The 20,458-nt window shown below is 43.1% G+C and overlaps 2 protein-coding genes across 9 annotated transcripts; one reads left to right on the top strand and one right to left on the bottom strand.

The window, feature by feature from the left end:
- The first annotated feature begins 1,562 nt into the window (after positions 1 to 1,562).
- On the top strand, positions 1,563 to 9,847 carry LOC115770954 (NACHT and WD repeat domain-containing protein 2). The gene is made up of 14 exons (XM_030716422.1): positions 1,563 to 1,665; positions 1,736 to 2,145; positions 2,203 to 2,347; positions 2,409 to 2,634; positions 2,696 to 3,137; positions 3,243 to 3,443; positions 4,441 to 5,027; positions 5,899 to 6,160; positions 6,221 to 6,613; positions 6,665 to 6,978; positions 7,027 to 7,130; positions 7,194 to 8,318; positions 8,390 to 8,589; positions 8,649 to 9,847. The coding sequence occupies exons 1-14, from the start codon at positions 1,563 to 1,565 to the stop codon at positions 9,330 to 9,332; spliced, it is 5,196 nt and encodes a 1,731-aa protein (XP_030572282.1). The 3' UTR covers positions 9,333 to 9,847.
- Positions 9,371 to 20,381, bottom strand: LOC115770952 (protein mini spindles). 8 transcript variants are annotated; one of them, XM_030716414.1, is made up of 17 exons: positions 20,015 to 20,341; positions 18,405 to 19,175; positions 18,276 to 18,346; positions 18,119 to 18,220; positions 17,195 to 17,514; positions 14,620 to 17,132; positions 13,961 to 14,198; positions 13,382 to 13,902; positions 12,809 to 12,889; positions 12,126 to 12,548; positions 11,881 to 12,070; positions 11,551 to 11,804; positions 11,161 to 11,491; positions 10,921 to 11,106; positions 10,725 to 10,863; positions 10,433 to 10,611; positions 9,371 to 10,295 (listed from the first exon to the last, which is right to left on the bottom strand). In XM_030716414.1, exons 2-17 carry the CDS (start codon positions 19,091 to 19,093, stop codon positions 10,215 to 10,217), a joined length of 6,318 nt encoding a protein of 2,105 aa, XP_030572274.1. In that variant the 5' UTR covers positions 19,094 to 19,175; positions 20,015 to 20,341; the 3' UTR covers positions 9,371 to 10,214. The 8 variants fall into 8 exon arrangements, with proteins under 8 accessions (XP_030572274.1, XP_030572273.1, XP_030572275.1 ...); XM_030716413.1 differs by having other exon boundaries at positions 9,372 to 10,295; positions 10,433 to 10,635; positions 20,015 to 20,339; XM_030716415.1 differs by lacking the exon at positions 12,809 to 12,889 and having other exon boundaries at positions 10,215 to 10,295; positions 10,433 to 10,635; positions 20,015 to 20,339.
- Positions 20,382 to 20,458: the final 77 nt, after the last annotated feature.

The following is a 20,458-nucleotide window of genomic DNA, read 5'->3' as shown; positions in this document are numbered from 1 at the left end:
GACATTCTACTTACGGGCTTAGCTGATCTTTATGAATATATCTTGGAAAACACTCTATAGACACTCATGTTTTCGACCGAGACTTCCCATAGAGTTATATAATAATTTATCCAGCTTAAGTACGGATATCTTTATAAACAAAAAAGTTCTTTAGATATGAACCTACTTTATTGCAGCTATAATAAATAGTATATATAACACATTTCACGACAAAATTATAATACCGTCCAAAATCGTTTAACAAGTGTAAGCAGTTATCATTGGGGTGCTCAAGATTATATATTTTAGCAGACATATACATACCCCCATAAAAGTGTTTTTATACAAAAAGTCAATTCCCCGCCGATCTTTACTACGATATGGTATAATATATTTTCAATTTGTTCGACCAGCTACCATACGGCAATGGATTTATCATTTACCATGGAGGTCGAATATATCTTCTTCATTGTGTTACTTATTTCGTAACAAATAGCTTTCTCTATTCCGTCCGTTAAAACAAATACTTAACCTTTTAGCACGCCAATAAATATCTCCGTTAACTTTTAATACGAAATTTGTAATTTATTTTAACGTGAAGGATAAGACTAAAATTAGCTTTGGAAACCACTACACTATACTACATAAATCTTGCGCAATTCTGATTATCTAATGGATCACATTTTCAAAAACCGATTGCTTAAAGTGAAGTACTTATAAAAGTTGTTGCCACGTGCCAGGTACTCAACTGCAATTGCTTGACCCCAAAAGCTAAATTGACTTTCGTCAAATGTCAGTGCAAGTATGAAAGGGCCTCTGAATTAGCCCAAATTGCACCACTTGCACCATTCATTGATTCATTCGTATAAGCACGCACGCCTCTAGGTCGAGGTCAATGATTGAAGACTTGAAAGAATTGTAAGACATGCCCATACCCATGCCAAGGTGAAGGGGAACAGGTGGTGTAGCTAAAGAAGTCGCACCCGCAACTGAAGGCCCATTAAGTGGCACCGTTTGTCAGCCGCGAACGACTTTGAAAGTTGCAACAACGCCAACGCCTGGGAATGTTTGGCAAGCACGCAACTGTCGACGTCACGGCTGCGGCAACTTCAGAGCACTTGAAGACACTTGTTGTACTTGTACCTTGAATAAAAACAACACGGCTATCATCAATCAGAATAGCGGCAGCTGTCAGCTGCAGATGCGACTAATAATAACCACTGCAACGACTTTCCAATCAAAACAATGCCCTCGCCGGGCCGCAACAAGTGTTGCCCGTGGCTACTGGGCTGCCTCAAGAGTGGGTGGTGCTGGACTACCTGGCCTGCATGGCCTGACAGTTGAGCTGAACTCAAAACAACCCGTCAACTAGGCGACTGTCAAATGCGCCACATATCCGTAGTTCGTAATATCGACCAAACAGCAGCAAGCAATATAATGTGAACTTTAAGCGACTTTCTGGGTCTCCGCTTGGCGCAGACATAGATTGGATTTCAACCTATACGGAACGTCCTAGAAAGAGCAGCACCGAAACCTGCAACACACATAGGTGTCAGTTGATTGGTCCATATTAAATCCAAATCATGGATGATCGCACTATAGACTCGATATTTCTGGGCTCCCTGGAGTCCCTGCCGCCGGTTAGTTCGAAGATTGTGCGTATTTTTACCAGCTCCACGTTTACGGGTGTGTTACAAACTACATGTGTTTCATCATGTGTGAGCTCTTATGTAATCGCGTATATTCCATAAAATAGATACCACAATGGAGAGAAACACACTGATGGCCAAGTGTTATCCCAGAATCAAGGACTATTGTCGCGAGAAGCACGGTCTCGAATTCCAGGTGGTCGACATGCGTTGGGGTGTTCGAGATGAGGCCACAGACGACCATATGACCACGGAGCTTTGCATGCGTGAGATCAAAAATTGTCAGCGTCTATCGATGGGACCCAATTTCATTGTGTTTTTGGGCCAAAAGTATGGTTACCGGCCCATACCCACATACATAGTCTCCTCGGAGCTGCAGCTGATATGCGAGGAGCTGACATCCATGGGCGTGGATCGTGCACTGCTCGATCTGTGGTATAAAAAGGACAGCAATGCCGTGCCGCCCATATCAGTGCTGCAGCCCATATCTTCGATATTGATTAACTTTAACAACAAGGTAAATTTTGACAGCCGGCAGACAACAGGCCCCGAATTAGCCTCATCTCTTTTACAGCGCGTGCCCAAGCTTCAGGCGGAGGATCAGGCCGTCTGGTGGGATACGCTAAACAAGATGCAAAAGCTGCTGCGTAAGGCCACCGCCTCGCTGGGCGCCAGCAATAAGATGTCCAAGGAGGATGTTCACAACTATTTCATGTCGGGTAAGTCGGGAGATGGACAATAAATACCGGAGATCAACTCCACTTTGTTACGTTCATTTAGTTACGGAGAGGGAGGTGATCAATGGCGTTTTGAATGTGAAGAATACCAAGAATCATTGTCTGGCCTATGTGCGCTATATAAACAATATCAATTTGCAAAACTTGAAGAAGGCCTCGCTCTTTGTGGACATTATTAATCGTAGCCTGGACACGGAGTCTGCCAAATTACTGAGTGACCTAAGGGATACGCGCCTGCCCGCCAAGATCGAGGCGAGCAACGCACAAAAGTGAGTAATAATATTATAATTTGGGTCGCTGCTTTGAGTTTAATGGCTGCTCCATTTCCAGATACACTGTGGAGTGGATTGGTCGTGAGGGCCTAGACATTGAGACGCACGAGGAGTATTTGAATCATTTCATTTCGCACTTCTATAAGAACGTTGTTAAGCTCGTGGATAGGGCCATGCGCAAAGAAGACTCCAGTGCACAGGGGCAGATAGTAACTGAGATCCTTCAGCATTTGCATGCTTGTAACAATTCGGTGAAAATCTTTTACGGCCGCGAAGAAAGTTGCGAACGTATCAAGCGCTATATGCTGGGGGATTCAGATAAGCCACTTGTCCTTTTTGGCGACGGAGGTTGTGGAAAAACTTCCTTGCTGGCCAAGAGCGCCTCGCTGGTAGCCAGCGAATGGTTTGCCGATAAGCGACCCATCAATATAATCCGCTTCCTAGGCACAACCCCGGACTCGAGCGCCTTGACGGCCACTCTCATATCAATATGCCAGCAGGTGATATCAATCCATTATTTACAGCCACAAAATGTATTCATTTAGTTTTTCTACTACCCTAAAAAAATATATATATTTTTATATGTATATATATGAACTATGCAGATATCGTACAACTATATGCTACCCTTTGAGAATATACCAGATGATCTTGTACCCCTAACAGCACATTTTAAGCAATTACTAACTTATGCTAGCCCCACTCAGCCGTTAACCATATACTTAGATTCAGTCGATCAATTGACGGGCACTCAAGACTCAAATAAGGTATCCTGGATACCAACGCGCTTGCCAGCCCACTGTAAGGTGAGTGCGAGGACTATCGCTGGGTTAACTGCTGTTCACCTAGCTAAATGTCCCCATTTAATGCATGTACTTACTACATACCATTTAATGCATGCCCCTTGTATATACATATAAGGTCCTCTTTCTACTGATTCCACTATGTACACGGTTAGATATCTGAGTTCTTGATTTTTTCATTATTTCCACTATTTACTCAACGTTTAAATAATTATTCTCAAATTAAAATTTTTTGATGGAAATATATTAAATTGAGAGCTAAGAGATATGGACAACATTTATAGAGATTTTGGAAATTCTATAACAAAATTTGGTTTTAAATTAATTACAATAAAAGCAATTTCCCAAGAATCTAAATTTCAAAATTTGATTCGGATTTCTCAGACTGCAGTATATATTTATAAATTCTCAATTTTTAGCCAAGTGGAAAGTCCAAGATTTTTTCCGTGTAATTCTAAGAATTGTTGCTAGCCGAAAACTCACTTTGTACATATTCTTGCACAGACAATCTAATCTGTAATATTTAAATTTTTTACTGTTTACCAATCGAGTCAAAAAAACCCAACTATATTGGAATGTCGCGAATATGCAATAAATTTTCTTGTTTCTATTTAAGCTCTATTAAGTTAGGCGCTCCTTAGTAAGCACTGCATGAAAATACATTTAAGAAACAATAATTTTTAGAATTATTTCCATTTTAAGTTTTCAAAAATTGCATGCTGCTCATATCAGGTATATGTACATACTATATATATTATGTATCAGCTAATATAACAATTTTCTATGGTTTTTCCAATCGGTGTAAGTTTTTCCAATTGCTTGACATGTGCGTGCTAAACAATATCACTCACACATAACACGCCAAATAACTTACTCTTGGCACCCTCACCCAAAACGACTCCCGTAATGCCGTTCTGCATGAGGCAAATACTGAAGTATCATATACTTCTACCCTATCTGCTGTGTGTGTGTGTATAAATGCCATTGGGATTGCTTACAGATCATCATTTCGTGTGCAAACGAACCGGCTAATCCGATTGTTTCCCATGAGTATCATGTGCTGTGCAAGATGATTGATGTGGAGGAGAACTTCATAGAGGTGACGGCGCTGGGGGAGGAGCTGGCCATGAACGTGATCAAAATGTGGATGAAGACAGCGTGTCGCGATCTGAACAACTATCAGTGGCGTTTGGTGGCCAATGCGATTAGCAAATGTTCCCTGCCCATATTTGTGAAGCTGGTTTTTGCCGAGATATGTCGATGGCGTAGCTATACGCGTCCACAGGAGACCCATCTAGCCAATACAGTGATGGACTCAATTATGTTGCTCTTTGAGCGTGTGGAGAAGCAGCATGGTCGCATCCTGGTCTTTCATGCCCTAGCCTACATAACGGCCTCCAAATCGGGCCTATCCGAAAGCGAACTTGAGGATTTGATCTCACTGGACGACAAGGTCTTGGATGATGTCTACCAGTATCATATGCCACCAGTGCGCCGTATTCCCCCACTGCTGTGGACGCGCATCAGAAACGATCTGCCCAACTACTTGAGTGAACGGGAAGCGGATGGCGTCAATGTTATGAACTGGTACTATTAGTGCGGGCTTTCTAAACATTCGGTTATGACTTGAAAAGGCGAGGGAATCCATCAAACGACTTAATTGACAGTATTTTTTGTTCATACTACTAGTTCGGAAAATGAGAAACTATTGCCATTAATCGCTTTCACTTTCGCATCCAATCGAGTTTTTACTCATTTGCATAGACCTATGTGAAGATAACGTCTTTCAAAAACATCTTAAAATATGTACATCCTATAAGTAGTAAATCGGTTACAAAGTTGTATTAGACATATTTTAATAGGTTTTTGAATATTTAGAGAACCTACTACTAAAAACTAGTGTCGAACATAAACTTGTTTTCGGAATTGCACTTTGTTTGTAATTTGTTAAATAGTCAAATATTTATGAAGAAGACACTTTGAACTTAACTTTTAAAAAATTGGTATATTTATATATCTTAATAGATATAAGAAGACAAACTAACCTTTAAAAATGTATCAAGAGTTATATTAATCATTATTATATAGTGTTGATATTCTAGATCAGCATCAACAGCCAAGTTTATATAGTCATGTCCGTCTGAGCGTCTGTCTGTTTCTATGCAATCTCTCAGTCTTAAATCTATATCACATATGTAGGTCAGTTCTTCTGTTGCAGGCATTACATACATATAGCTGTCATGTGAGCGATCGGTCGAAAACTAAGTTCTTGTATGAAAATCATTTCTTTTTCAAGCAGCATGGTCGCATCCTGGTCTGATATTTCGACCAAATCTAAGCCAAATCTTATCAAGATCGCATTAACCATTATAATAATACTATTTTTACTATTACTATTACTATTTTTGTACAAGACATAATAATACATCTATATTGTACAACATCATGTGCTCCACAGGTACCACAGACAGTTCAAGGACACAGCCAAGGAACGCTACTTTAAGAACATGAACATGGCCATATATTTTCATTCCATGATTGCAGATTATTATTTGGGGATCTGGGGCGGCGGCATACCGAAGCCGTTTAAGTTTACGGAGATTCAGAGACATCGTTTCGGGCTGGCTGACAAAGAGGGCTCCGCGGATCGCAAGGTGCCCATACAGCCGTTGGTCTTCACCAGCAAGGATGGCCTTTCCAAGCGTTACAACCTGCGTAAGGTATGTGAACAATGCCTATCCAAGCCAAAACCTCGCCTGACTCTGGCCATCTCCCTGCAGTTCGGAGAGCTGCCTTTTCATTTTGTGCGCTCGCGGCGCTTCAAGGATCTGTTCGAGCACGTGCTCTTCAATTATGAATGGCTGCATGCCAAGCTCTCGAGCTGCCCCCTGCAGGCGGTGCTGGCTGACTTCGAAGATGCCTCCACCAACACAGAGGACAAGGAGTCGAGGCGTGAACTGATGCTGGTGGCGGATGCATTGCGCTTGGGCGGCGCTATCTTGGCCATATATCCTAACATGCTGGCTCCGCAACTTATCGGACGTTTGCTGCCCGAGATTGGCGGCAATCCCAATATCAAGATGTTGCTACGAGCTTGTGATCGTAGCGGACCCAAGGACTGCGCCTTAATTCCGGTCAATCATTGCCTGCATACACCCGGCGGACCACTCAAGGTGGGTATAGAGTTGGTTTCCAATCGTAGCTTATTGGACTTCCTTTTGCAGTACTCACTGGAGGGGCATCAGTTTGCTGTGTTTGCCTTCTGCCTGACCAGCGATATGCGTTACATGGTCTCGATATCGACGCACTTCATTACCTTTGATTTGTCCACCTCTGATCTGACGCGAGATGTGAATCCCGGCATCGAGGGTATCATGCAGCAGCTGGTGCTTAGCCCAGACAACAAGTGGGCAGCTGCCTACTCCAACAACAATCAGACGGTGCTGCTCAACATGCTTTCCAGTGAGTTTGTAGTGATTAACAGTCCATTCGAGGAAAGCGACGGACCAGTTAGCGGCCTGTATCTGCTGAACCAAAAGTAGGTTGTCATGTGGTTGAATTTACCCAGGTACTAATCGCTCTTTAGCTTATTTATCATTTGCAAGCTGCGTTGGGCTAAATTTGATATGCGTGGCAATTTGGTGGATATATTTGAAGTACCGGGCCAGATTACGGATTGGGAAATCTTGAGTAAGTGGCTATTCCTACTGTTGCCTAGGGAACATCGAATACATATTTATGCTTTTCATGCAGCCATGGAATTCTTCAGCCCAAAAGATTACAATGTCATCTTCTGGTCGGGCTCCATTAATGAAATACGTTTGCGTTTGGACTCGTGCCGCTCAGGCAACTACTCCAATTCGGTGCACTTCTTCAGTGCTTTGGTCATGAACAAAGGACGCACGCGCGCCTATGGCTGTGCCAGCAACGATAACTTTGAAGTATCCGTCTACGAATTCACTGAGAACGAGGAAACTGGTGAAATATACTGGACCTACCTGGAGAAACTGCCCCGCTATGAGAATGATGACAAGGAAATGCTGCTGCAGCTGCGCTTGGATCAGCATCAGCACGATCGCATGCTGCTTGGCACCGCCGGCAAGGGCTTTGTCATCTGGGATTTTGGCAGCCAGGAAAAGGAAAGTGAGCGTGAACCCATAACTGAGGGCGCAATGTACCTGGCTCTGCCGCATGGCGTCAGGAACATAACCACCCGCATCATGCAATCGAATTCCATTATGGTCAGCTCCAAATTGGACTATGCGGTGGCTGGCGTACGCAAGAATCTGTACGTTTGGTGCCTCCACACCGGACAGCTGGCCAAGGTCTTGGATGCACATTTCGGACGCATTATACAACTAGAGCCGCTAACCATTGGCAATTGGAACAATTTGGTTACTTCCTCCATAGATCGCTCCGTAAAGGTGTGGAACATAAATAATATATTTGAAAAGGTTCACGTAATTGATCGTCATGAGCTGCAAATCGATGACATCAGTCTCTCCGAGGTGGATATAGCTGTGACGGTGACACGCAGCTGTGTTGGCGTCTGGGAGACGCGCTCCGGACGCCTGCTAGCCAAGCTGGCCGACAGTCCCTTAGGCGCTATTGTTACGCATGCTGAAATCACGCCAGACGGTCGATATATCATCTCTTCGGAAACGGGCAAATTTTTAATCTGGAATCGTGTATCCGAGCAAGTGGTTTATCGCGATGATCAGCCGGGCATACAGCAGATAACGCTCATGGATTATGGATATAAGGTTCTCGCCGTATCGGTGCCCAACATCAATCAGCGAGATATCATTGCGGCGGCGTCGGCGGGTGCCGATGAAGCGAACCGCTTAACGGCCATAACAACACTTCGTTCGATTCCAGGTTGGATTCAATATGAACCTACGAAACATATAACTTGAGAACTAACATAACTTTATACTTCTTTCTACCAGAGGGAAATATACTATTTCGCTTTGATTTTCCCATACGCATGGTGACTGGCATGCCGTTTCGCCAATCAGTTATCACAGCTGACAAGGCCTACATCATAGTGGTTACTTTGGACAAATCCAACAAAGATTGCCTGGGGGTTTATAGCGCCACAAATGGCGCATTCGTATCCAAAATACTGCTCAAGGGTTGTGCCATTAAGGTGGGTCAATCCTCTCTTTGTCCATTCCATATTTTATTCCATATGTACTGCAATTACAGGAGGTTTTCTCGCTGGTGCCCATGCCGCACAAGGCCAATCAAGTGGCTGTGATCAGCAGCGAGAAGGGCAGCATTATGGACATTAAGAGCAAGAAGCATGTCCGCTCCATAGCTAAATGGGGTGGCAGCCTCACACGGGATGGCAAATGCGGTCTATATGCCCCAACGAGAGGTGGCCTGGAACTACTAGAGCTGCGCAAAGGCACCACGGTAAAAACATTTATACCAAAGGTGGCCGAGGGCGTCTTCTCCGTCATTTGCATATTTACGGAAAACGATGAGTATGTGGCGTATTATCATAGCGGCAGGAAGACAATTCGCGTCTTTCGCACCGCCGACACAGAGATGTTAGCCAACTATAGGCTTCAAGCCGAGCTTACCGCCATCAAAAGCAGCAAAGATGGACGTGCCATTGTGCTGGGCACTGTCGATGGCTGTATGTCAGTGTTGGCCATTGTGGATCCCAAAAAGGAGGAAATGATGGAGTACTTGAATGAGCTGCCGTCGCGCGATGAGAACTGGAAGGCCAAGCTAGCTAAGATGAAGGCGCGCGTTGGTTTTAAGGCGGCTATACGAGTAGCTACCATTTCCTCGCGCTATGCCAGGCCCAAGAATGGCGAGGGTGACGGCGAGGATGAAGAGCTAACGGAAATAACCGAGGACATGGTGCCCGTGGCGGATTAGATGAAGTATAAATATAACATTTATTTTTTCTTTTGCATAAATAATGGGCATGGTACAAAAAATACGTGTACGTGGATGTGGATGTGTGTGTGTGTGTGTGTGTTGCGGTTGTTAATCTTGATATAGCTTAAGCTAAATAATTGTTAAAAAACAAAACGAAACTGATAGCGTAGTAAATTGTTTGTTATATAGTTACGAGCTTGCATGTAGCATATTTGTAAAGTTTAAATAATAGTTTTTCTTTTTAAATCGCACTGCGCGCTTCGGCCCTTTGTCTGGCCTGGCTTAAAACAATTTCAATTGGAAACAGCGACATAACAAGGTTTATACATAATATGTTTCGAGGAAAAAACAGTTTTTTATTAACACACAAATCTTTAACATATGGTAACTTGTATCAACTTGAAATTTTAATTCATTAATAGGATAAGCTTTAAATGATTGTAAAATAAGCAAGGAACTAACTTAACGTCATGTGGAACATACTAAAAATTGTAATCTCAACTCAGGCAATCGAAATACGAATATGCCAATACCAAATCTAACCCAGTGCTAATACGTAGATGAATTTTTGCAGTACATTTGTTAGTAGTAATTAATAATAGTAGGTATTGTAGTATGCAATTGTTACTCATTATTGTAGTTGTTGTTAACCTGCCTTTTCAAGTTTTGCTTCGATTTGTTATTAAAAATTATGATTATACCGATAATCTATAAGCATGTTAAATAATAAATTGTTAATGTGGTTTAAGCTGGCGCCCTACGTGCTAGAGAGCTTATCTCGTTGCTGCTCAGCAATAATATGTAATATAAATATATATCATAATCCGTAGCAGAACAGCTATACAGTGCTAACTAAATAGTAATACGGCTCGTCCACACTTATTGGGCATGATTTTCCTTTTTAATCTGCGCCAGTTTTGCCTGTATGTGCTGCAGGCGGTTGGGCGATAGTTCGGGTTTCTGAAGAAGAAAGAGAATACATTGTAGCTTGTATAAGGCAAAATATTTTAATCGTATCATTTAATTAACTATGATTTAAATCAATTATTCTATGAACAATTAAATGTAGCTCGTTAAGGAGTTCTGACCGCACCCACCTCACGACGGATGAGCGACACTTTCTGTGAGTTCATTGAGTTTAGGCAGAGATTCTCGTCGGCCACCCTATTGTCCAGTATATTGGAGCCATCATCCACGTTGTGCCGTGTGGACATCATGTTCTGTAAACGGTCCATCCAATAGTCTGGGTCATGCACGGCATTTTGATAGTTGACATCTGTGAGATAAGAACGTGTAGCAGCTGCAGATTGATCCATTTCATATACATGTTAGTAGAGAGGCGGGGGTGGTTAATAAGGATATTGTGTGGTACTTCTGGACTTAACTAACCTGTACGATTGTCAAGCGCCTGCGTGGAGCCTGCATTCTGATTGCGTTCGATTTCAGCGAGCCCCTCCTCAATATATTTATGGAAAGTGGCGCTAGAGCCTTGCAGGAAAGTACTAAGATCTATATCCGGATTTTGCTGCTGCAGTGATGGAAGTTGGTTTAGTATTGGTCTGAGCCAAGCAATACAGGAACGTACCTTAAAGTCATAAAGCTTTTGCAGGCCTTGCTGTTTGGTATCTTTGTCCGAAATCAGTTTGAAGATCTGCGATACTGTGTCATGTGTTTGATGCGATATCCGCTTTCCGCCAATATCCTTAGCTGAAAATTGCTGACGCTGCGGCGAAACACCAGTGCCGGACACAGTGCTATCCTTTTGGAAATTCTATAAAAGGCGATTTTCTCTAGATTAGGACATATGCACTGTTCGCAAGCTTACCTTTAAGATGCGTATCAAATAAGTGTGTAGTTCCGAATGTGTGGGTATCTGATTGAGATGCTGTAAAATAGCATTACCCTTCACCTTGGCCATGTTGTGTATTATCGTTTTGACGGTGCGCAGTGGCGTATCTGAAGGTCGATTCTGCCACCAGGTGCTGGGCAGTGCCAGCATGAATTCATGCACCTCCAAGATGACCGCATCATAGTTAAGTTCGTTGGAGCGCTCAGGTAGCATTTTGATATTGCGCCAAATGCACTTCATCAGCAAATCCGTGAATTTGGGCAGACCGGCAACGGGGCAGGTCTCTCTGAGCAAACGAATTAAGGCGCTGCAGGAGATTAGAAGAGTGAGCATTTTATGTCGAACTCTGTATCACGTTTCGCTTACCAGTATATATTTGTAAAGTTGACCTTGTCCAACACTTTGAGGCATATGCCATTTATTACCTTATTGTATTGGCTATCATCCCCGCTGGTCAGCTTTTGATCAGCCAGCAAATGGAGCAGCGATGACATGAGATTCTTAATACACGCAACGCTCAGCGTTTTGCCGAGAATATTGGCATTGAAAAATGTGTACAAGATGGAAAGCAATGGCTGATAGACAACCAGCGCCTGCGATAAGGGCAGCTGCGAGAGGTTCTTTAAGGAAAAAAAAAAAAAAAAAATATGCATAATGTAGGGTACATTAGGAGTTCAACCATCCTAATCGACTCACCTTTAATTGTGCCAGCACATTTTGTATAAATATTTCCTCGTAGTCGCGCAATACGGCCTGTTTTTCGGGTGCCTCAATAATCTCCGTTAGCTCATTGATGGCGGCACGCGCTTTAAGTGTGTCCGTGCTGCTGACTGCTTTGATGATCTTTATCAGCTGCGGATCATGCTTGGGCAGCACATCGGCCAGGCTGTATGGGTCAGCGATTAGAAAGAATTTCAATCAGTTAATGATTTTTAACCTACTTGGGAACATTGTTTTCCAAATGGGATTGGTTTGTCAACAAATGCTGCTGCGGCAATCGCATGGGACTGCGGTAAGGTGAAATGCCGCTGGCCATGCTGGGATTTGCCTGCGGTGATGTGGTTAGATTTTGCTGTATGTAATGCGAGCGCGAAACGAGCCGATCGAACTTATCCTGCGGATACTGAAAGCCGTCTCGTGTTGGTATGACCTTGATGGGCTCGTAGAGCAGCGAAATGTCCACTGTGGGTTGATCATGAAAAACCATTTGATCGACGCGCACCCAGTTTTTCTCGATCTCGGACATCACCTGCGGATCAAGGCCAAACGGACCTGTTGTCCGCTGCTGCGCCGCCTGCTGCTGTTGGAGCTGCAGTTGTTGCTGCAGTTGCAGCACCTGTGCGGATGGCGCCTGATCAAATGTACTGCAGAAAGCGAACGAGAATGTCAATTTATAAAAATATATGTGTGCCCAGCAAAGGGGCACTACTTGAAACATATACAATGATAGTATGGTAGCGACTGAAATACTTGCTAGAAATATCGAGACAACAAATGCAAATGTAACTGAGCAAAAAACATAGCACAAGCCAACACAGCAATAACAATAAACAAACAAATAAAGCAAAACAAATTGTGCGTGGAAACATATATATATATATATAAGAAAGGAACGCCACTTTACGCCTGTCGAGTCAGCGAGTGTAAGTTCCGCTCCGTCAGCTTGTTGCTTTGGCCACGCGCATTTAACTCTGGCTGTTGGCAGCTAAGTCACAAAATTAATAGAAAAGTAAATAAAGCCAAATCATACAAAATAAAAAAAATTAAGATTACAATAAAAAAAAAAAAAAAAAAACAGGAATGAAAATTACTTAAATTAATACGAATCGATTGACATTGATCGATATATTTTGTAAAAAATATGCCTCACTATTGCAACTGGCTCAATTTATAATTTTGAAGGCATAAGGGAACATAAATTATCACTATTATACTAAACACATATTTCAATATTAAAAAATTGAAAACCAAACATTTGCGAATTTAATTTCAATTTTAAAAATATTTAGACTGTATTTGGATTGTTACTTTCAAATAGTATTAACTCTTAATTTTGTTTGAAAAATCTTTTGAAACTCCCCATTCAAAGCAAAGCAATTTCCATTCCTGTAAAACTGTAAACAAGACACTCACGTTCTAGCTGAGCTCTAGATTAGTGCTCGATTGTAGTTTGCTTTTCGTGTTAAAATGCACTTACCCCTCTTCTTCGGGCGGTGGCAATTCGTCGCAGCCATTTCCCACAGTATCCTCAATTTCAATGCTGTCCTGCTGCACCACTTGAGCTGGCGGTTTGAGGCCAGTCGGCATATCTGCTGGCGCGGTTGGTTTTCTTGTCTTTTTGGCGCGCTTGATGCGCTCGTCCAGCATGGAAAGATCTTTCTCGTTAAGCTGACCAATTAACTTGTAGATCTTTTCACCGGCCAAGAAATATGCCATCACAATACAGTTGAGCGCCGCATTGCGCACAGAGTTATCGCGATCGGAGATTTGACGCGCTATTTCCTTGAGAGCCACCTGCTGCGATGGCTGGCAAATGCCCAGTCCGTAGTTCTCAATGAGAAATGTCAACTCGTCCAGGCACTCAGTGCGCTGGCGTGCATTTTTGGATTTAAGACCATCCATCACATACGAGAAGACTTTGGTGAAAGGATACAAAAGGTTTATTTGTCGTAGCACGCGACGTACGCCGTTTCGGACAGCATCCTTTGGGTCACCAATCTATTACACAACACCCAAAGTTTAGAAATAGGAACACAAAATTCGTATTGGAACTGACCTTCAACAACAGATGAGGTACAAAGCTGCTGCCCTCATTCTCAGCCATCATGTACTCCATTTCGACCAGCATCTGGAAAACTTGCGCTAGATACTCGAGACCCTTAATGAGCACAGAAGGGTTCGTATCGTAGAAACGCAGTGTCAGCCACTTGAGTATTAAATCGAGATTACAAATCAGCGCCTTGCTATTATTTGGCAAATCCTCGCTCAACTGTTCAATGACTTTCAAATGATAACTGCAATGCATAAAAAAGGTTGTTATAAGTAGCACTTATAAAAAAATAGATTAATTTATAAAAATCCTATTTTACATGAAACCCAAACATTACTAAAAAAACTTAAAAACTCTTCTGGAATAGCTCCAAACGTTAATTGTAAAATTCATATTATAAAGTCAGTAACAAAAATCCGAAGTGAATTCAAAGCGAATATCAAAACCACTTGCAGGAATACCATTAGGAAATATATATATATATATATATATATATATATATATATATATATATATATATATATATATATATATATATATATATACATATACATATTTGGGGATACGTACAAAAATGTCCGGTTTTAAAAAACGAATATAGATTAATTATTAACAACAGATTTAGTGTTGGTTGGCTATTATGGGCGGGCGCAGAGTTAACATACCGAAAGTCGTCGTGGAACATGTTGGCCATCATTGCCTTATTAACATTGGCTGTTGTCATCTGATCGCGCAGCAATTCCGTAAACTCCTCTCGTGGGGTCGTGAATGTCCATTTAAGTACGCGCATTTTTTGCTCATCGATAAGTCGTTGATTTTTGATGCTGTTGACCGCCAGCAGTGGCGACGTATCCACATCCTCCTCCTTTTTCCGAGAAGCAGCGGTTGTTGTTGCTTTGTCACCGGCGGCACCGGCTGCTTTGGCCGCACCCTGTTTTTGCGCCGCGGCACCACCCCCGCTGCGGACCACCTTCTTTGTTTCTTCGGGTATGGGCGCTTGTTGTTTGCCTTTGGGCAATGGCTTCACGGGCAAATTGGGACGCGCCTTCTCCAGAGCAGCCATGATGTCCTTCTTAGAGGCGGGCTTCTGTTTGTCTAGTGCACGCGCCATGGCGTCGAAGCCAAGATGAATCATAACGGCCAGCACAGCTTCGTTTGCGTTCTTGCGAACTTCCGCGTTACGATCACAGATGTGCGCATACAAATGCGGCACGATTGTGGTTAGCTCCTCTTTGGATATGGATTTGGGTGGCAAAAGCGGCATCTTTTCGGCCAACCAGGCCCATAGCTCGGTCTTGAGCGCCGGGGAACCACTTTTCAAGGCATCGGCTATCATTTCGCTCTCAAAGAACTCCTTGTAGCCCCCCTGTTCACCAAAACTGTTGATGCAATTGAGGGCCGCGGCACGTACAAAGCTTTTGCTGTCGCCTAGCGCATGCAGAAAACCAGGAAAGAGGACACGCACATGACTGCGACAGCCAGCTCCCATTGCTGTAGAGAGCTGCTCACAAATAGAAAGCGCTGTCTGCGCTATTTTTGCATTGGAGTCGAGAAGACGATGAGCGAGTGCTGGTGCTAGATCACCAATGCTCGACTTGATCAGCTTGGCCTCACTAATGATGGCCTGTAGCTTGGTAAGTCCCTCATTTCTTGTTTTCCAATCTTTGTCGGACATTTCCTTCAGTAGCGACTCGGTGATTTGACTTGAGATGTCAACACGTGGCAGCAAATCGGCTAAGTTAATAGGTTCAGGTGATGCCCGGTCTGCGCCATCCTCATCCTCATCTTCGTCGGCATTTGTGCTACTGTGCTGCACACCACGTATAGGCTTGGGCGGTTTTTCGCCCAGATTCTTATTGAACTCAGTTTGAATTTGAGACTTGAGTGCTGGTTTCTCGCCATCAAAGAATACCATCAATGCGTTGCCCATATACATGGTCATGGTACCCACCAGCTGGATGGCAGCGCCGCGTACTGTCGGATTTGTACTCTGGACACCTTTGCGAACATCCTCTATGAGCGTTTTGGGCTGGACTTTAAATCCAAATTCAATGATAGCCCTACTAATCCAGTTGAATGATTCTGACTGCACCTTGGGTGACTTTTGCTCAAGGGCAAAGCTCAGCACTTTGCCAACCACATACTCCAATTTAGTAGCATCAGCCAAAGCGGTGAGCACATCGGCGGCAGCACCTCCATTCTTGGCGTCAGCCAGTTTCTCCGTTATCTCATTGACAACATGGTCCACCGTGATAGGTGTGACAGGAAAATTTTCAGCGATACATCGTATTGCGTCCAGTTTGAGCTTGAGAACTTGAAAATTCATCTCCTTAAGGCCAGGCTTTCGTCCGTTAATAGTACGCACTAGAGTTTGAGATATGCCTGGCTGTTTAACATCATAGCTTGGAATGTGAGCTAGCAACTGTTCCATAGCCGCCAATCGATTTTTCCAGTTGCTATCAACCAAACCGTTCAGTATTTCGGCGGGCAGCAGCTCATCCGCCTTATCCTGAACCTCTTCTGGGGTTAATTCGCGCTCTGAAGCCATGGTTTTACCACCGGCTGCCTTGGACAATGCAGCCGGCGCTGCACCAGCTACAACTCCTGGTTTCTTAACTGTCTTTCGGGCACCTGTTGACGCTGGACGCGTCACTGGCTTTGGCTCTGTGCTGCCCCCGCTGGGTTTGGCTGTAGATGATGCTTTAGCGGCTGGCGCGGTGGCCGGACGTAGCTCCTTTTTCGGAGCCGTTACTTTGATTTTGATTTCGGCCTTGTCGTGAAACTCCTTGATCTTGCTCATCTTCAGCGGATCCACATCGACCAGCAGCGCGGCAAGCGCCTTCTCGCTCATTAACTTCATAAGCGTACCCAGTGCTTCGGCGCTGCTGTCGCGCACTGTGGGATCAGATTCATTTAACGTCTTGATCAGAGAAGTGGTCAGAAGCTTGACAAGTTTCTTGTTCAATGCCGTTGGCTGTGTGCGACATAGAGCACGCGACAGAAAGAGCGCCGTCTCGGACTTGACGCTCGGATTTTTGTTGGTCAGCGCTTCCACGATATGTTCCTGTTGTGCCTCCAGAGTTGTGGACGCATAAATCGAATCCATGGCCTCACGCAGCGCGCTCACCACATTTGGCTTCTTCTCCTTAAATTTCTCCAAAAGGGCCGGAACGCAAGCCTTAAAATATTTATGCATATGGATTACTTAATATATACTATATATTGTGAGGTTTAATTTACCGTGGCATAGGACGAAAAACGCTTGGAGAGACCTTTGGCCAGCATGGCCAGACATTTGCCTGCCATAGCCACAAGTACTACGTTTGAGTCCTTAGTAATAACCTTTTTCAATGCGCTGACCAGAGCGCCATATTCACCGCCCTCCACCTTAGGATTGTCCGTGAGCAGCTTCTCCAATGCTTCCAAGGATTCTTTGCGCAAAGTCCATTTCTTCTCGTCGAGTTTCTCGTAAAAATCTTTAGGCATCTTGGAAAGTATATCAACGGGATCAATAAGATCCATGGGATCCAAATCCTCCACGCCAGCTTCGGCATCGTCATCTACATAAAAAAAGTGCAACACACAAATTTTAAAAAATATACCAGAACAGGCATTGAAGATGTAACACATTTTTCAAAAGTGGAAGAAGATTGTGTATAAAAAATGTAATTTGTCTATATATTGAATGCGTTTTCCAGATGTATATACCCAACTGCCTTAAAACTACATCTTCTATATTTATTATATATATTCAAAGTATTAAAGAAATTGAGAAGGCGGGTCATACTGCTCGTACATTATATCAAAAAATGAATACATAATTGATGACATTTCTTTTATTATATGTATTTACTGGGGTACTTTTATATTTTGATTAAGATAAACAGGTCTTATATTTGTATTTCTTTTTCAAAATGTAATAAAATTTTTATTATTTTGGGCTGGATGGGCAATTTTTTAATTAAAAGTCCCTTCGGTCAGAATAATTAGCATAAATGTATATGTTCTGATATATTTTTAGTTATGTTACTAAAAGGCAACTAGAAATAAAAGAAAATATAATATATACATTAAAGATCTGAGACAATAAAATTTGCTCCTAATGTCGAATGCTAAGAAAAGTGTGTAAAATGTAAAGGGTTAATCAAGAAAACGAGAATATACCTAGGCGCGGGTATGTATACTTCGGCGAGCCATAAAGGCGTTTTTGACTTAATGCTTGCTTACGATATTTCTTGAATTTTCGGTTTGATGGTGGTGTATTCTCTGCTTACAGGTATATATAGTAGATAAAAATAATTAACCTAAGCATCGTCTTTACCATTGTACGAATCCTCCGTGGCGGCCTCGTCCGCAATCTTTGCCTGTTTCTCCTGCTGTGATTTAAGATATCTGAAGGTAAAGTAAATTTAGTTGTGGGGAGCTGGTAAGTCGAGCGGGTGAAACTCACCTGGATGGTTCAGCACGTTCGCCTTTTAGTTTATCAAACTCGTCCTCCAGCTCCTTAACGGTTACCTGCGGCAACGAGGCAATGTGCGTCCTCATGACTGACCCAATCCAGCGATAGCTTTCAACCGCCAACTGTTTGGTTTCATCGCGCACTGCCTTGTCGCGATCGGCCAAGAGTGGTGCCAGCTTTTTGATGAACGGCTTGACGGGGATTACCTTGGAGCCAAATTCGCGCATTGCTTGTGTTGTGGTTGCTACGCAGGCTGATACAATTTTTGGATTTTTATGGTCCATGCCCTTTACGAGCTCTTCCAAGACAGCCTCGTGCTTCTCTATCTCAACATACATGAGCGTGACCTGCACGGAGAGCTCTTTTGTCTTGGTCTTGGGCGCTGCAATGCATTTCTGGACAATGCCCGACATAACATCCCCAACAGTGCGTCCAGCTAAGCTGCTGTTTTCAACGAATATCAGCGCCGCCTCCAAGCCCTTCTCTTGGGCAAGGGCATTCGAATCAACAACCATTTTCTTGATGAGCCCCGCATATTTCGACCATTCCGGTGATTTCTCGTCGTCTAGCTCGCGAAAAAGCTTGGCTGCCTCCTCATAGCCATCGACACGCGCTTTCCACAGCTTGTGTACGCAGCGCTCCTCAACGGGTAACTTTTTGTACTCGGTATCCTCGGCCATGCCTGTCCTAGCGAGCTGTTTGTCCTCTCTGGTTGGTATCAGCGACTTGGTCTGTGGTTTAGCTCAACGAATACGCGACTAGCTAAAAGCGAAATATTCGATTGGTTTCAAAACTGTTTGGGAACTTTTTGATAGTTGAAATTGAAAATCAAACGCAAAACTAACTCAATCGAGCAGAACTTTGCTCTCAGCCAATGGTAATCAAAGTTAATGTTTCAAAATTAGGCTTAATTATGGATGAAATGTTCGGTAAAGGAATGTAGCCGACACGCTTGAGGAACGCTACTTGGAGAGGCGACAAATTTAAATGGGTCGCAATGCCATATTTAGAATTTGCCATCTTTCTGCTGCTAAATGCTATTCTTATGGCATAAACATTTATTTTTAACAATCGCAAGGATTGGACACTGGGAGCGCACCCATTATGAGCTCATAGTCCGCGCACTAATCAGCGGCAGTCCGTAAATCAGACACGTAAATAGGCACTCCAACCCTTAATAAATCAGCAAGTCCACAGAAACACGCAGAGCTTGCCAATTATAGTAGAGTAGAGTAGAGTATTTACCGGTCGTTAATATCATTTAACCTTTTTTAGATCTTTCTCTTTCTAGTTCGATTCGCTCTTCGCTCTTAGCGAGAGAACGTGTGAGTGACGCTTGTGCACTCCCTCGCTTTTTCGAATTAACGGATCATTATAACAGCAAATGTTTCTCAAAAAGCGTCATGCGTCAACAAAATGCCGTCGATTACCGTTTCTTTTCGCTGCTAATTAAATTTGTTTTTATTAATTTAAAGTAGCTACAATTATATCGCTAAATTTCAACGCATAAGGCAAAACCACAATCAACGCCCACAGCAGCCGCGGCACTAACAACAAAATGTGTTGTTATGCGCCTTAGTAAATTCTGTTGCAGCACCCACCATTAACATGTAAACCAAATTCCCAGGCAGCTGGGCAGCTGGAACAACGTAATGCAATAACTTCGATTTTTCACAGGCTCGTAGCTCGTATAAGGCAAGCACAAAACCAATACACGCACACATACACTTCCACTGACACGGCTTTGTAGCACTTAGCAAAATCGAAATATTAGGCTGTTCCGGTAACAACAAATAATATAAAGTGAACCAATTTGTTATTGGCTTACACAACTATCTTACAAAACAAAAAAGTGAATTTTGCGTGTTGTAAATAAATAATAAAACTATGCACAACTTTTAAACGACGACAGCGACGCTCGCTGTCTGTGAAATACTTGTTGACGCTTTTGTGTGAATGTCAATGCAGCATATTCTATAAGCAACGCTCTGCTAATCGAGGAGCAACTATGTTAAATCGATGCAATGAGTAACAGGGGATAACAG

Source organism: Drosophila novamexicana, unplaced genomic scaffold (genome assembly GCF_003285875.2).
Source record: "Drosophila novamexicana strain 15010-1031.04,08,12 unplaced genomic scaffold, DnovRS2.1 tig00004560-arrow-pilon, whole genome shotgun sequence".
NCBI classification, from domain to species: domain Eukaryota; kingdom Metazoa; phylum Arthropoda; class Insecta; order Diptera; family Drosophilidae; genus Drosophila; species Drosophila novamexicana.
Note: the sequence above shows the minus strand (reverse complement) of the source record. Positions and strands in the feature narration are given on the sequence as shown.